Consider the following 15,821-nt stretch of genomic DNA (forward strand, 5'->3'; position numbering starts at 1 on the left):
TTCAATCTTTTGGCCCTGTATATCCCGTAAGGGATAAAGATGTGATATATGAATGTATGTATTCCATTCAATAAGTATTGTGACAAACTTGGTGTTTAAATTACGAGTTTGGTCTGTCTAAACGAATCGACGCATATCGAAACGTTATATCTGATAGTGAGGGGATCAGTCTTAGCGATAAAAATATTGAATCAAAGTAACAGCTTAATATTATAACGATTTAATTAAGTATTACCGAGTTCTGCTTTTTATCTACTTAGGTATTATTCATATTTAATTTGTATATTTTAAGTATAGGAAATAGTATAAAAATATAAATTGTAGTTTTCATTAATATGTGTTATGTAAATCATCATCATTATTTCAGCCGTAGGACGTCCGCTGCTGAATATATCCCTCGCCTACGAATCTCCTCATTCCTGATTCGATCTCTTAGCGAAATTATTAAGTGATAATGAAATGTCCCATAATAATGAATAAAACTATTGTATTTGAATTGAAATTGAACACTGAGCCTGATTTCTCCATAGCTCGCTGAGTGACGGTAAATTAAATTCAACTATTTCCTTTAAATATCGATATCGATATAAAGCTATACATTGCAATCTCTGGCCATAGCACGATGAACGCGGCAGATGTGCCACCGGTTGTGATTGTCTTGCCGCGATGATTGATGATCTCCGGCGACGGCTTGCGGGTAGGGCTGTCCCTATTTATTTTATACTAGCTTTTGCGTAGGGTTTCGCTTCCGTGGGAATTTCCAGTGGTTTATGTGCCTATATATATAAAACTTTTCCGATACGGAGTGACTGAACTCAAACCCTGGCCTTGAACTTGAAGTTCGGCTGTGTGCACTAAGGAAGGATTTTTCAAAATTGCACGGCAATGGGAATTAACGGTACGTTTCGTTGTTTGCGGGTCCGGTAGAGTAATATTTATAGTAGTCCGTCTCTAAAATGGTCGCGTAGTATTTGACCACGATCCAGACGTAGAAAATAAGGATAGTAATGTATAGCAAGTGTCGCCTATGCCAATTGAGAATAATCGCACACATTTAAAGTTTGGTTATGACTATAGTTTATATTCGGTCGCAGAAGAAGTATGTACTTAATTTATTACTCAATATCTTAAGCGCTTAGGATCTTTAATGGGTTCTCTCTCTAACTTCATTTCACTCTCATATTTTCTTTGCCCTTCCTCTTTTGTTCTGTAGCTACTTTGTAGATAATGTTCATTACTAAAGTAGTATCGTTTTACTTTGTACGCTTCCAATTAATCTCTCGTTGAGGTGAACTGGTAGACAATGTATTAGCATTTAGTTAAACCTTTAATCTCAGTCTTAGGAACGGGTATAACAAACTTATACAAAATCATTATTCTTAGTTTGCAGATAATCGTCGAACCCCGGGCCCAAATCTTGCAGATGCAGGATGCAACTCGGATCATGCAAGATGAGAGATAAATAAATAGTCATTAATGGGTATAACCTATTAACTCTAGACTCACATCGAGATAATTTCGATAGCTCTTGGAAGTAGTCATACTCATTCATTATATTTTGTCGATTAAAAATGCTTATAACGTGTGACAGCCCTATTCTACTATTCAACTCACGTTTATTCAATATAAGTAAGCAAAGGCATGGGATATAGTAAGAGTACGTCACGAAATATTCACCATTCGTCAACTGAGACGACGCTATGATTTCTATATGTGTACGTTTGATGGAGTTTTTAGGTAACCATCACTATATATGTATGTACAAAATGAATTTTATATGAAAAATTATTCAAATAACGTTGCCGTGACCTCCTTCACTTTATTAAATGATATAAGCAGCAGATTTCTGCTGCATTACGATGTTTGTTTGGCACTCAGAAACGCAAGAATTATTTTCTTGTACTTGAGTATTCAGTTAGGATTGGATACACATTTCAGGCAATCGCGGCATTTGAGTCTTTCGAGTTTTTGCTTCGTAATCCACGTAAAGAAAAAATACATGAAGAAAATTTAACGAAATATTCGTATTGAAATCATTAGTTTTATATTCATTCATATTTTTTTATGAAGACAATGTGCATTCGTCCACGATTTAGATTTAGGAGATCATATTTTTAAATTGACGTCCGCTGAAAATGCTGCCGTGTAGTTTGTTCCGCCGCTTCTTCTACATTCCTTCCTTCCTCTTTGTAGCGGTAGTAGTTATAATTAGGTTTAAGTGATGTGACGTCAATAAGTGATACCTTGTGTCCAATTTTGAAAATAAATCTATTCTATTCTATTCTAATATTAAAATTCTTATACCTAGATTACCTTATACATTTTTATTTTTGAGAAATTTATATTACCATATCAAGATTTAGATAGCGTAGATCTCTCTATCTCTTTCGATCTTTTTCTTCCTCCCGATTCGAACTTGTGCCTTTTTGCGCCACACGCATTTTAACCGAGCACCTTACCGATTCGACCACCGACGTTCGAATAAAAATAGCAAGTACTCGTATGAGTAAATGCGACTTTTTTTTAGTACCTATATTATTACCATAAATATATCGGTATGCCAAGTTTACGTGTAAAGGCTAATAGCCTTTTGTTAAAGGCTAATCGACTTTGTCCGCTTTGAATACCTATAAATTTTGACATGTTCTGTTATTTCAATATCTAAGCTATTATAACCGTAAAGTTTAATGAAAATATGTTTAGTAGTTTCTTCGTTAAGGAGTAACATACACACACGTACAAACACATCGTCACAAATTTTCGCATAAATATTATCTAGTAAATTGATAATTTAAATAAAATACTCGTACATACATACAGTTAAACAGTTGAACGTGGCCTTTTTGTTGGCTCTGTCTACCCCGCAAGGGATATAGACGTTATAATATATATGTAAGATGGAACTAGTTGCTCCATCTAACGAATTGGTCGGTGTTAAAGGAAACGTAGTTTCAGTAAAGGTTCTACTTAAGGGCGCGCGTTTCTTCTTGTAGAAAGTAATTTGGTTCAATGTTTACATTTAAGATTCATATTTTAATGCTATGTCTAGCTTAATTTACTTATACAATTTGATAAGGATATTATGGTGTTAATATCTCATATTTTTATATAAATATTCGTTCAAGTATTTCAGTCGGAAGCGTCTCCTTAACGGCAGGCCTTCTTTTTGTTTTACAAATACGCCGCTAGATGGCATTGTTAGTTTTTTTCGTCTCATATTTAATAATACGCGATTATTGTATGTATGAATTTAAAAGTTAGGTGTATTTTACAGAAATATATTTGAGAAGACTTATCTCATGCCTAGGGAGTTTTTAAAAACATTCCTTAGCATCTCGAACCTATGTATAAACAGAAATGCCATATTTTTATTAGTTTGATACTAACGTAATTAGATACGATGGTCTAGCAACGTGTCACTTTTTGAATCTCAGTTCCATCATCCTACTAATATTATAAATGCGAAAGTTTGTGAGTATGTCAGGATGTCAGTATGGATGTTTGTTACCCTTTCACGCAAAAGCTACTGAACCGATTACGATGGAATTTGGTATGTAGGTAGCTGAAGACCCAGAATAACATATAGGCTTTTATCCTGGAGTTCCCCGGGATTGATAGGGTTTCCACGCGGACGAAGTCGCGGGCGGCCTCTAGTTAAGCAATAAAGCTGAACATGGCCACAGTCTTGTCAAGACTTGGCCCTCTTTACCACGTAAGGGATAAAGACGTGATAATATGTAGCTATTTTTGTATGAATATATTAACACTTAAATAAAATTAAGCGATGAAGAAACAGTAGTAGAGTAAGAATGGAAAAAATAATATTTTGTACACGATTCGATTAAACCTTTCTTATTGCATGGCCATTATGCCTTCTGATGGAGAATCATGATAGTCCAGCTAAACTTTAGGAAATGTATATAATGACACTTAAACATCGGTTATCACTGATGAGCATTTTCTGTAAAGCCGTGTGCCGTGTGGTTCTCGGCACCAAAAGAAAAAAGAATAAGTCCACTCTATTTCTTCCCATGGACGTCGTAAAAGGCAACCTTGGGATAGGCTTATATACTTGCATTCCTTTTTTAGATGATGGGCTAGTAACCGGACGCTATTTGAATCCTTAAGCAAACAGCTGAACGTGACCTTGCAGTCTTTTGAAGGCTCTGTCTAGATATAGACGTTGTACTTATGTATATTCTGTTATGTTAATCTCTCCAATAATTTTACATCGTTTATTTGCTGGTACAATCAAAGTGTTGACTTTTTGACAAAGGTTTTTTAATAAGCTGATTTAGAATCATAGTTAATTAATCTCAATTATATCGTAAAGCCAAACAGCTGATCGTAGCATATCAGTCTTTTCAAGACTTTTGGCTCTGTCTACCCCGCAAGAGATATAGACGTGACTCTATGTATGTATGTAGAATCAAACTCCATGGATGGTGATGATTATATTTTGGACATCTCTTGGTTTCGTAGCTTCGATAGTAGCTTCCGGATATTGCTTGGCTATTTATAGGTATATTTATAAATTTGCATACGGGCATTGCAATGGTTCGTTACTGTGTTCGATAGCTGATGAGAATTCCAATGCATTTTTTAATTAATGTCTCTTATAATTATGATTAATTAAAACAGTTTACTAATTTCTTCGTCAAATAATTTCATAGCATTCTAAAATTAGCAGTTTAGGTAATTGATGAAATCGGCCCATTAAGAAATATTCCAAGTACTTGCAACTGCTGTCCGTTGTTTGTTTTAAACAAAAAAACTATTGAAGACTTTTCTGAACCTCTTTCCATTTTCTTTACAGATATTTTTCAACAGAGATCTATCTGAAAGAAAATATGTAGACTACACTTTACCCCTTCTTCTTCATTCATCCACATTCATCAATATTTTGATCTGAATGTTAGTGTTATTATGACTTAAAATGGGTTAGGTCAGACAGTGTAAAAGCCTGAATTACTATCTTATAAAGGATAATGATCAAAAGGCGTACTCGGGCTCCTCGCCAGAGAGGTAACGATGTAAGTGACATTAACGCTAAGAGAAAGAAGAAGATATTACTATATATAGAAATTAGTATACACCGTTTATAGGTATAAAAAACAAGCCGTTTCTAACTTTAAAAAAAATCTCAAGGCAACTTGCATATTCAGGCATTTAGATGTCTAACTATATCGCTTAGGTTCGATAAAAGTAAGGCTGGATGAGAGTCCCTTCGTGTAAGAACCTGTTTTACCCAATCCAGTATCATGGCAAATAACGCGCATTCCGTATACTCCTCTCCAGAGAGGTGAGGCTGAAACCGGGACTAAAGAGATGAGATACAACGTACTGTAAAAGAGTACCTGATTGTTGATGAAATATGTTGTTTATGAAATTCATCCGAAACATGGAACATGGAAAAAATTGGTGTGCGTGTAAATTATTTATTCCTCTCGAGTGTACAAAATAGCTAGGAAATTAATTGTCGCATTGATTAGCTTAAAGATAAGATTAATGTGAATTAAGTGATTTCGGCGGCCTCTCTGGCGCAGCGGTAGTGAGTTTATCTTTGAAATAGGAGGGTTCCAATCCCAGCCAGGGCCTGATGGAAAATAAACTTTCTGATTGGTCTGGATCTTGGATGTTTATCTACGTTGTATCTCATGACATAAGTATAGATCTTACTTTGTAATTTTTCACCAAAATAAATTGGAATTATTTATTAACTAACTACATTACATAACTTTGCACAATTTTATTTATCTCCTAGCCTAATGTTGGATGTTGCCTTTCCTTTCTCTCCTCCTTTGAGGGAAGTGAAAGAAAAAGCGATGGCATGTAAGTACACGAACAACATGTATAAATAAGTTTAAACAAATTTTATTTCTGCTGGGTTTAGTGGAAGGCGAACGGAAAAGATAAATTGTATATTTATTCTTTAGATGTAGGACGCCGGTACCAATACCTTTATCTATTTATTTTCACATCTCAAAGATACCTAACAACTAAAATGGCTTCTAATCTCCTTGTTTACAATAGAAGCTGTTGTCTTTGACTGTTTTTTTTAGTTTAACCATCCGATATTCTATTATACCGAATCATTATTAAATGATGTTTTCTTAACTTTTGTAAATATATTATCTAACGATATTAACACATCGGTAATATATTTGTTTTGGGTAGGTACCTATAAGCTACGATCTTAAATTTTGTAAATATATGATCAAAGGGCAATTTAATACTCTAAACTGTAAAAGTCAATAAAGGGAAATGTAAATCTTAATTACATCATGAAGCCATCCATACATGTCCTTCGAGACGTTCGAAGGTTCGTTTGAAGTTTTGGGTCGTTGGCACCGCGGTGTTAAGAACCCATACAAAAAGAGAACTTGAGCGATTCACACCGCGGTTCGAATCCCTTGTGGTGTGAAACGACTAAAGACACTAGACATGCTACTTTTTTGCACTACCTACCTACGAACTAACGAACGGTTTGTACGAACTATGGTAAGCGGATGTTTATCTTTGAAGGAGCGCAATTATTTCACAAACTATCAAGAAATAAAAAAAAGGAAAATGAATTTAACACATAGCTCTCTGAATATCTTACACGTTCTTAGGAAAACAACCAATGCAATAACTTTACTACTTTATAGTGTTATTGTTAAGTAGTATCTACAACTTTCATTTATATTCCGTGGCAGTGCCGTGGAAAATTCATACTGTTTTACTTAATATTGTTCTCATGTAAGTGACTATTATGTTTTACTGAGAAAAATAGAGATACATACACAGCCACTTCTTATATCTTATCCCTTGCGTGGTAGACAGAGCCAACAGTATTGAAAAGTCTGAATAGACACGTTCAGCTGTATAGTTTTATGATAGAATTGAGATTTAAATAGTGACAGGTTGCCAAAAGGAGTCCCAAGTTTATACCCTTTCCGACACTATTGGCTCTCATTCCCCGTAAATGATGTGATAAAGACCTGATGTACTCATGTTGTTTATTTATCACGTCTTCATCACTGATGGAGTCGACAGAGCCAACACATAGTAACGAGTAAGTTTATTTTTACAAACAATTAAGATACGTACATTAATATGATGTTCCACTAAGATTTGACTCGTTTGACAATGAATTGTACTATTAAAACGTTTATACATTATATTGCAATTTATTAAAATCCAATTAGTTGACATATAAAGTAATGTGCAGTACATCTTGAATGTCATTCTCCTGACACTAGGCTCTCTGGAGAGGAGCCCGGGGTCCTGAAGCGGGTAAGTCGGGTTTTCACACGAAACGACTACATCACGCCTGTCTCCTATTGGAGTAGGCAGAGACTATGGATTTCCACTTGCTACGATCCTTATTACAGACCTCTCCCGCTTCCTCCGCACTCATTTCTATTACTGCGAGAGCATAAATATATTTAAAAACAACAATTAGGTTAAAAATGGCTGAGTATTTGCGTTACAAAAAAATAACATGCAATCCAATTGATAACCACCTTTTTTAAAGCGAATCAGTTAAAACTGACACCATAATAAAATCTAATTTTAAATTTTACAAAAAATATTTAAATATTTCGTATTTCCAAAGGGAATCTTGTAGTACTTACAATGTTAGAGTTGTTATATTACACTATTAGATAATCGAAGCATTAGTCCAAAACCAATATTTAATCACCTTTAATCGATAACCCGAGCTTTATGAGGTGATTATAAGGTGAAAAATAAAACATATAAATTGAAAATTTACCAAGAACAACCATTGACTCTTCGGCTTCTTTAGCGAACGTTGTTAACAGTCATTGTGAATATCTGGAAGATGTCGTCTCCATCGGAATCTTCGAGCACGGTCGGGACCTTTTCCGACTCAACTATGAATCACTGCGTTCAGGATTCGAACCGCAACGTGCCGAGAAATGTTACAGTAAGTCCAAAGTTTCATAATAAAATAATGCTTCTCTTGCCGTTTGTATGTCTATTCGTTGATTGACTACTGGGGTTTCTTGTACTTTGTCTGTTCATAAAAGAACTGAAGTCTGCTTGGATCATGGTAATTTGTTTATTCAATTTGCCATATTTCAAAGAAGCGTAAAATAAGCTCGTCTGTGATTGATCCGGTTCGATCAATTTTACGCTTTAGAATCTCAGAATGTATATTCGTTATTACATAATTTCTTGTGACATATATATGTTTGTACTCACGATCTCGAAAACGGCTCAAACGATTTTAATGAAATTTGAAATATAAGAATTGTATGGTTTTGTACGTAGAAAAAATTATTTTATTGAAAATTTTAATTGTTATTCAGAAAAATGTTTACCTGTAAAAAAGCTTAATTATAACAGATTGTAATAGGTACATTTTTGTTTTGAAATAAATAAGTTTTTAACACGTCAATGTTTTTAGGAGTTATGAGAAATATGTTTATAAATATCTTATACCATACAACCAAGTAAACAACTGGTTTAAGTACTAGTAAAGCGTCTAACTCTTTCTTTTTTATTACAGGCACAAAATTTACCTCCTTATGAGATGCCGCCTACACAGAATACGGTCCCGGTCCACATGCCGGGGCCTGCTCAACCACCGCCAGCTTACCACGCTTCTAATGGCTTTAGCATGAATGGTAATATTCAGAATTTGCAGGACAATTTTAATGGTCATCACCCGACATTTAGTGGAAACCACAGAGATTTCAATGGCCTCGTCTCGAATGGGATACCCCAAGGAATTAGGTGCGATTCCCACATAATAAGAAATGGTATAACTGGATCATACGGATTGAATGGCACTGGAAATGTGACCGCAGCTGCTCACCTTCGCTACTTGACACCATCATCAAGTGCGGTAACACCGGGAAAACGCATGAACGGAGTCAAGAAACCAAAAAGAAGTCGTACTGCATTTACCACGCAGCAACTTCTGCAGCTGGAGGAGCAATTTTCACAAAACCGGTATTTAGATCGGACGCGGCGCATAGAACTGGCAGCGGTTCTGAATTTAAAAGAGAGAACCATAAAAATATGGTTCCAGAACCGTAGAATGAAAGAAAAGAAGGACAGCTTAGAAGAAAGCATTGAGGAATCCGAAAAAGTGACTGAATCGTCACCGGCGATGTTGATACAAGCTGTTCCTAACATGCCACCATTCGTAAAGCATGAGCCATATCCACCAGCCCATGATATGTACTGCCAAATAACTCCGAACTATGAGTTATCAGTTCCAGCTTCAAATCCAACTGATGAGTATGTGGAGTACATATATCAACAAGGATTTAAGGCGCGAAATATAAGTGGAAATATTCCAGCACAGCAAGAACCACTTAAATATAACAACCAACTAGAGCCAGTGCATGCCGAGCCATTGCCTCCCGAACCAAATGATTCTACCAACATGCCTGCCGCGTCCATTTCAGCTCCAGAGGCACCAGAAAACTGGGATGTATCCTGGATAAAAAGCATGCAAGAATTTAATTAATTCCTGGAAAACAACCTTCGTCAAAAAGAAAAAAAACGTTATTATGGGTATTGGATATGTGACCCTACTTGCTCACCCACGCTACGTAACTCGATTACCAAAATGGGGAACACGAGTTAAAAAATTAAATTAAACCGCACAGCATTTACCACTCAGCAAATGCTGTAACTGGAGGAAGACTATTCAAGGAACCATTTAAGCTCAAACACGGCGCATAAAATTGGCCGAGATTCTTTATCAAAATGAGAGAATTATAGAAATATGGTTCTAGAACCACAGAATGAATTAAAAGAAATACAGATCTGAAGACAGGTTTGAGGAATTCGAAGAAATAAGAACGTCTGTGTCATCGTCGGAGATGCTGATACAAGGCGTTGTTGACATGCCAACATTAGTGAGCTATGAACTATATCAGGCAACGCGTGATATGTACAACTGAGAACCTCAAAACTATCAGCTATCAATTCTTGCTTCAATCATTCCATAAGACCCCCAATATTCAATTGTGTAATAGCAAATGTGTAAGTCAAATAATTCGTACAAGCAACTAGCGCCAGACATTCGCTCTTTCGTTCTTATCATTCCGCCTTTATGTCTGTCTTGCCCAATGTAGCTCTATAAGCACCAATTAACTGGCATATCCTGGATTAATGGCGTGGAAAAATATAAGATTCTGAGAAAAATCATAAATAGAATGAACGGATCTTACACAACGAATGAAATAGGATTAGTGACCACATTTGCTCACCCATGCTATCTGACACAGTCATCAAGCTGGGGAGCATCGAAACAGAAGCGTGAACGGAATTAAAAACCTGAAAAGAAATCGCACGAATATACCACGCAACTAATGCTGCAACTGGAGGAACTCTTTACTTTTTTATTACAGGCACCAAATTTGCCGACTTATGAGATGCCGTCTACACAGAATACGGTCCCGGTCCACATGCCGGGGCCTGCTAAACCACCGCCAGCTTACCACGCTTCTAATGGCTTTAGCATGAATGGTAATATTCAGAATTTGCAGGACAATTTTAATGGTCATCACCCGACATTTAGTGGAAACCACAGAGATTACAATGACCTCATCTCGAATGGGATACCCCAAGGAATTAGGTGCGATTCCCACATAATAAGAAATGGTATAACTGGATCATACGGATTGAATGGCACTGGATATGTGACCGCAGCTGCTCACCTTCGCTACTTGACACCATCATCAAGTAAGGTAACACCGGGAAAACGCGTGAACGGAGTCAAGAAACCAAAAAGAAATCGTACTGCATTTACCTTACAGCAACTTTTGCAGCTGGAAGAGCAATTTTCGCAAAACCGGTATTTAGATCGGACGCGGCGCATAGAACTGGCAGCGGTTCTGAATTTAAAAGAGAGAATCATAAAAATATGGTTCCAGAACCGTAGAATGAAAGAAAAGAAGGACAGCTTAGAAGAAAGTTTTGAGGAATCCAAAAAAGTGAAGGCTGAATCGTCACCGGCGATGTTGATAAAAGGTGTTCCTAACATGCCACCATTAGTAATGCATGAGCCACATCCACCAGAGCATGATATGTACTACCAAATAACTCCGGATTATGAGCTATCAATTCCAGCTTCAAATTCAATTAATTAGTATGTGGAGTACATACATCAACAAGGATTTAGTGGGCGAAATAAAAGTGGAAATATTCTAGCACAGCAAGAACCACCTAAATATAACAACCAACTAGATCCAGTGCATGCCGAGCCATCGCCTCCCGAACCAAATGATTCTACCAACATGCCTGCCGCGTCCATTTCAGCTCCAGAGGCACCAGAAAACTGGGATTTATCCTGGATTAAAAGCATGCAAGAATTTAATTAATTCTAGGAAAACAATTGTCTGTAATTAATGGTATTGGTTATGTGACACTACTTGCTCACCCTCACTACGTAACACGATTACCAAAATGGGGAACACCGAACAGGAGCATAAACGGAGTTAAAAAATGAAATTAAACCGCACAACATTTACCATTCAGCAAATGCTGTAACTGGAGGAAGACTTTTCAAGGAACCATTTAAGCTCAAACACGGCGCATTAAATTGGCCGAGATTCTTAATGAAAATGAGAGAAGTATAGAAATATGGTTCCAGAACCACATAATGAATTGAAAGAAATTCAGTTCTGAAGACAGCTTTGAGGAATTTGAAGTAGTAGGAACGTCTGACTCATCGTTGGAGATGCTGATACAAGGCGTTGTTGACATGCCAATATTAGTGATCTACGAGCTATAACCTCAAAACTATCAGCTATCAATTCTTGCTTTAATCATTCCATAAGACCCTCAATATAAATTGTGTAACAGCAAATGTGTAAGCACAGCAATAATCAAATAATTCGTACAAGCAACTGAAACCAGAACATGTCAGACATTCGCTCTTTCGTTCTTATTATTCCGCCAATATGCCTGTCTTGCCCAATGCAGCTCTATAGGCACCAATTAATTGGCATATCCTGGATTAATGGCGTGGAAAAATATATATTCTGAGAAAAATCATAAATGGTATGAACGGATCTTACACAACGAATGAAATAGGATAAGTGACAACATTTGCTCACCCATGCTATCTGACACAATCATCAAGCTGGGGAACATCGAACAGGAGCGTGAATTTGCCGACTTATGAGATGCCGCCTACACAGAATACGCTCCCGGTCCACATGCCGGGGCCTGCTCAACCACCGCCAGCTCACCACGCTTCTAATGGCTTTAGCATGAATGGTAATATTCAGAATTTGCAGGACAATTTTAATGGTCATCACCCGACATTTAGTGGAAACCACAGAGATTTCAATGGCCTCGTCTCGAATGGGATACCCCAAGAAATTAAGTGCGATTCCCACATAACAAGAAATAGTATTACTGGATCAAACGGATTAAATGGCACAAGATATGTGACCGCAGCTGCTCACCTTCGCTACTTGACACCATCATCAAGAAAGGTAACACCGGGCAAAACGCGTAAACGGAGTCAAGAAACCAAAAAGAAGTCGTACTGTATTTACCACGCAGCAACTTCTGCAGCTGGAGGAGCAATTTTCACAAAACCGGTATTTGGATTGGACGCGGCGCATAGAACTGGCAGCGGTTCTGAATTTAAAAGAGAGAACCATAAAAATATGGTTCCAGAACCGTAGAATGAAAGAAAAGAAGGACAGCTTAGAAGAAAGCTTTGATGAATCCGATAAAGTGAAGTCTGAATCGTCACCGGCGATGTTGATACAAGCTGTTCCTAACATGCCACCATTAGTAATGCATGAGCCATATCCACCAGAGTATGATATGTTCTACCAAATAACTCCGGATTATGAGCTATCAATTCCAGCTTCAAATCAAGTTAATGAGTATGTGGAGTATGTACTCCACATACTCATTAATTTGATTGGTGGTGGTGGCTATGGTGCGCAAAATGTAAGTGGAAATATGCTAGCACAGTAAGAACCAAATAATTCTTACAACCAATTGGAGCCATTACATACCGAGCCTTCGCCCCCCAATCCAACGGTTTTTCCAATATGCTTGCCTCGCCCATTTTAGCTCCAGATGCATCAAAAAACAGGGCTATATCCTAGATTAAAAGCGTGGAAGAATATTAGTCATCGCCTCCCGAACCAAATGATTCTACCAAGATGCCCGCCGCGTTCATTTCAGCTCCAGAGGCACCAGTAAACTGGGATTTATCCTGGATAAAAAGCATGCAAGAATTTAATTAATTCTAGGAAAACATCCGTCTGTAGTTAATGGTATTGGATATGTGACCCAACTTGCTCACCCACGCTACGTAACACGATTACCAAAATGGGGAACACCGAACAGAAGCATAAACGGAATTAAAAAATGAAATTAAACCACACAGCATTTACCACTCAGCAAATGCTGCAACTGGAGGAAGACTATTCAAGGAACCATTTAAGCTCAAACACGGCGCATTAAATTGGCCAGGATAGAAGTACAGAAATATGGTTCCAGAACCACAGAATGAATTAAAAGAAATACAGATCTGAAGACAGCTTTGAGGAATTCGAAGAAATAAGAACGTCTGAGTCATCGTCGGAGATGCTGATACAAGATGTTGTTGACATGCCAACATTAGTGATCTACGAGCTATATCAGACAACGCGTGATATGTTCAACTGAGAATTTCAAAACAATCAGCTATCAATTCTTGCTTTAATCATTCCATAAGAACCCCAATATTCAATTGTGTAACAGCAAATGTGTAAGTCAAATAATTCGTACAAACAACTAGAGCCAGACATTCGCTCTTTCGTTCTTATTATTCCGCCAATATGCCTGTCTTGCCCAATGCAGCTCTATAAGCACCAATTAACTCGCATATCCTGGATTAATGGCGTGGAAAAATATAAGATTCTGAGAAAAATCATAAATAGTATGAACGGATCTTACACAACGAATGAAATAGGATTAGTGACCACATTTGCTCACCCATGCTATCTGACACAATCATCAAGCTGGGGAACATCGAAACAGGAGCGTCAACGGAATTAAAAATCTGAAAGAAATCACACGAAAATACCACGCAACTAATGCTGCAACTGGAGGAACTCTTTTCTTTTTTATTACAGGCACCAAATTTGCCGACTTATGAGATGCCGCCTACACAGAATACGGTCCCGGTCCACATGCCGGGGCCTGCTCAACCACCACCAGCTTACCACGCTTCTAATGGCTTTAGCATGAATGTTAATATTCAGAATTTGCAGGACAATTTTAATGGTCATCACCCGACATTTAGTGGAAACCACAGAGATTTCAATGGCCTCGTCTCGAATGGGATACCCCAAGAAATTAAGTGCGATTCCCACATAACAAGAAATAGTATTACTGGATCAAACGGATTAAATGGCACAAGATATGTGACCGCAGCTGCTCACCTTCGCTACTTGACACCATCATAAAGAAAGGTAACACCGGGCAAACGCGTAAACGGAGTCAAGAAACCAAAAAGAAGTCGTACTGTATTTACCACGCAGCAACTTCTGCAGCTGGAGGAGCAATTTTCACAAAACCGGTATTTGGATTGGACGCGGCGCATAGAACTGGCAGCGGTTCTGAATTTAAAAGAGAGAACCATAAAAATATGGTTCCAGAACCGTAGAATGAAAGAAAAGAAGTACAGCTTAGAAGAAAGCTTTGAGGAATCCGAAAAAGTGAAGACTGAATCGTCACCGGCGATGTTGATACAAGCTGTTCCTAACATGCCACCATTAGATGCATGAGCCATATCCACCAGCGCATGATATGTACTACCAAATAACTCCGAACTATGAGCTATCAGTTCCAGCTTCAAATCCAATTGAAGAGTATGTGGAGAAGATACATCAACAAGGATTAAGTGCGCGAAATATAAGTGGAAATATTCCAGCACAGCAAGAACCACCTAAATATAACAACCAACTAGAGCCAGTGCATGCCGAGCCATCGCCTCCCGAACCAAATGACTCTACCAACATGCCTGCCGCGTCCAATTTAGCTCCAGAGGCACCAGAAAACTGGGATGTATCCTGGATTAAAAGATGCAAGAATTGAATTAATTCTAGGAAAACAACTGTCTGTTATTAATGGTATTGGACCCTGCTATTATATATATAATAATAATAATATTTTTCAGAAAATTCAATTGACGAATTGAATTTAGAGTTCGACGAACAATAAGGATTTGGTGCGCAAAATGTAAGTGGAAATATGCTAGCACAGTAAGAACCAAATAATTCTTACAACCAATTGGAGCCATTACATACCGAGCCTTCGCCCCCCAATCCAACGGTTTTTCCAATATGCTTGCCTCGCCCATTTTAGCTCCAGATGCATCAAAAAAACAGGGCTATATCCTAGATTAAAAGCGTGGAAGAATATTAGTTCCAGAAAAATACGTCTTTAATGAATGGTAAAAAATGTGTGATCGCAACTGCTCACGCACGGTACATAATACGATCACTAAAATGGGGAATGCCCAACAAAAGCGTCATGTTATGAATGAAAGAAAAGAAAGACATGTCTGAGGGCAGCTTTGAGGAATCTGATGTATATGCCGAGCGATTGCCTCCTCTCATGTGCTCCTACAGAGGCACCAAATAGTTGGAATTTATCCTGGATAACAGAAATTTAAGAATATTAGGTCTTTTAGGAATTTTAATACTGTCCGAGCTTGAGCAGCAGCTTAATTGAGCTGCTTACCCACGCTACATAAAATGATCATAAAGTTGGAAAACACCAAGCGAGAGTGTCTAAATAAACTATTCGAACGAGAAGCAATGAAATCTTTGAAGGCG

The 15,821-nt window shown here is 37.5% G+C and overlaps 1 protein-coding gene across 1 annotated transcript; it reads left to right on the top strand.

Annotated features, from left to right (window-relative positions):
* The first annotated feature begins 7,828 nt into the window (after positions 1-7,828).
* Positions 7,829-14,768, top strand: LOC106137612 (uncharacterized). Its single transcript, XM_013338471.2, has 5 exons — positions 7,829-7,933; positions 8,519-9,451; positions 10,377-11,021; positions 12,658-12,939; positions 14,523-14,768. Exons 1-5 carry the CDS (start codon positions 7,829-7,831, stop codon positions 14,766-14,768), a joined length of 2,211 nt encoding a protein of 736 aa, XP_013193925.2.
* The last annotated feature ends 1,053 nt before the right edge of the window (positions 14,769-15,821 follow it).

Source organism: Amyelois transitella, chromosome 10, assembly GCF_032362555.1.
Source record: "Amyelois transitella isolate CPQ chromosome 10, ilAmyTran1.1, whole genome shotgun sequence".
NCBI classification, from domain to species: Eukaryota; Metazoa; Arthropoda; class Insecta; order Lepidoptera; family Pyralidae; genus Amyelois; species Amyelois transitella.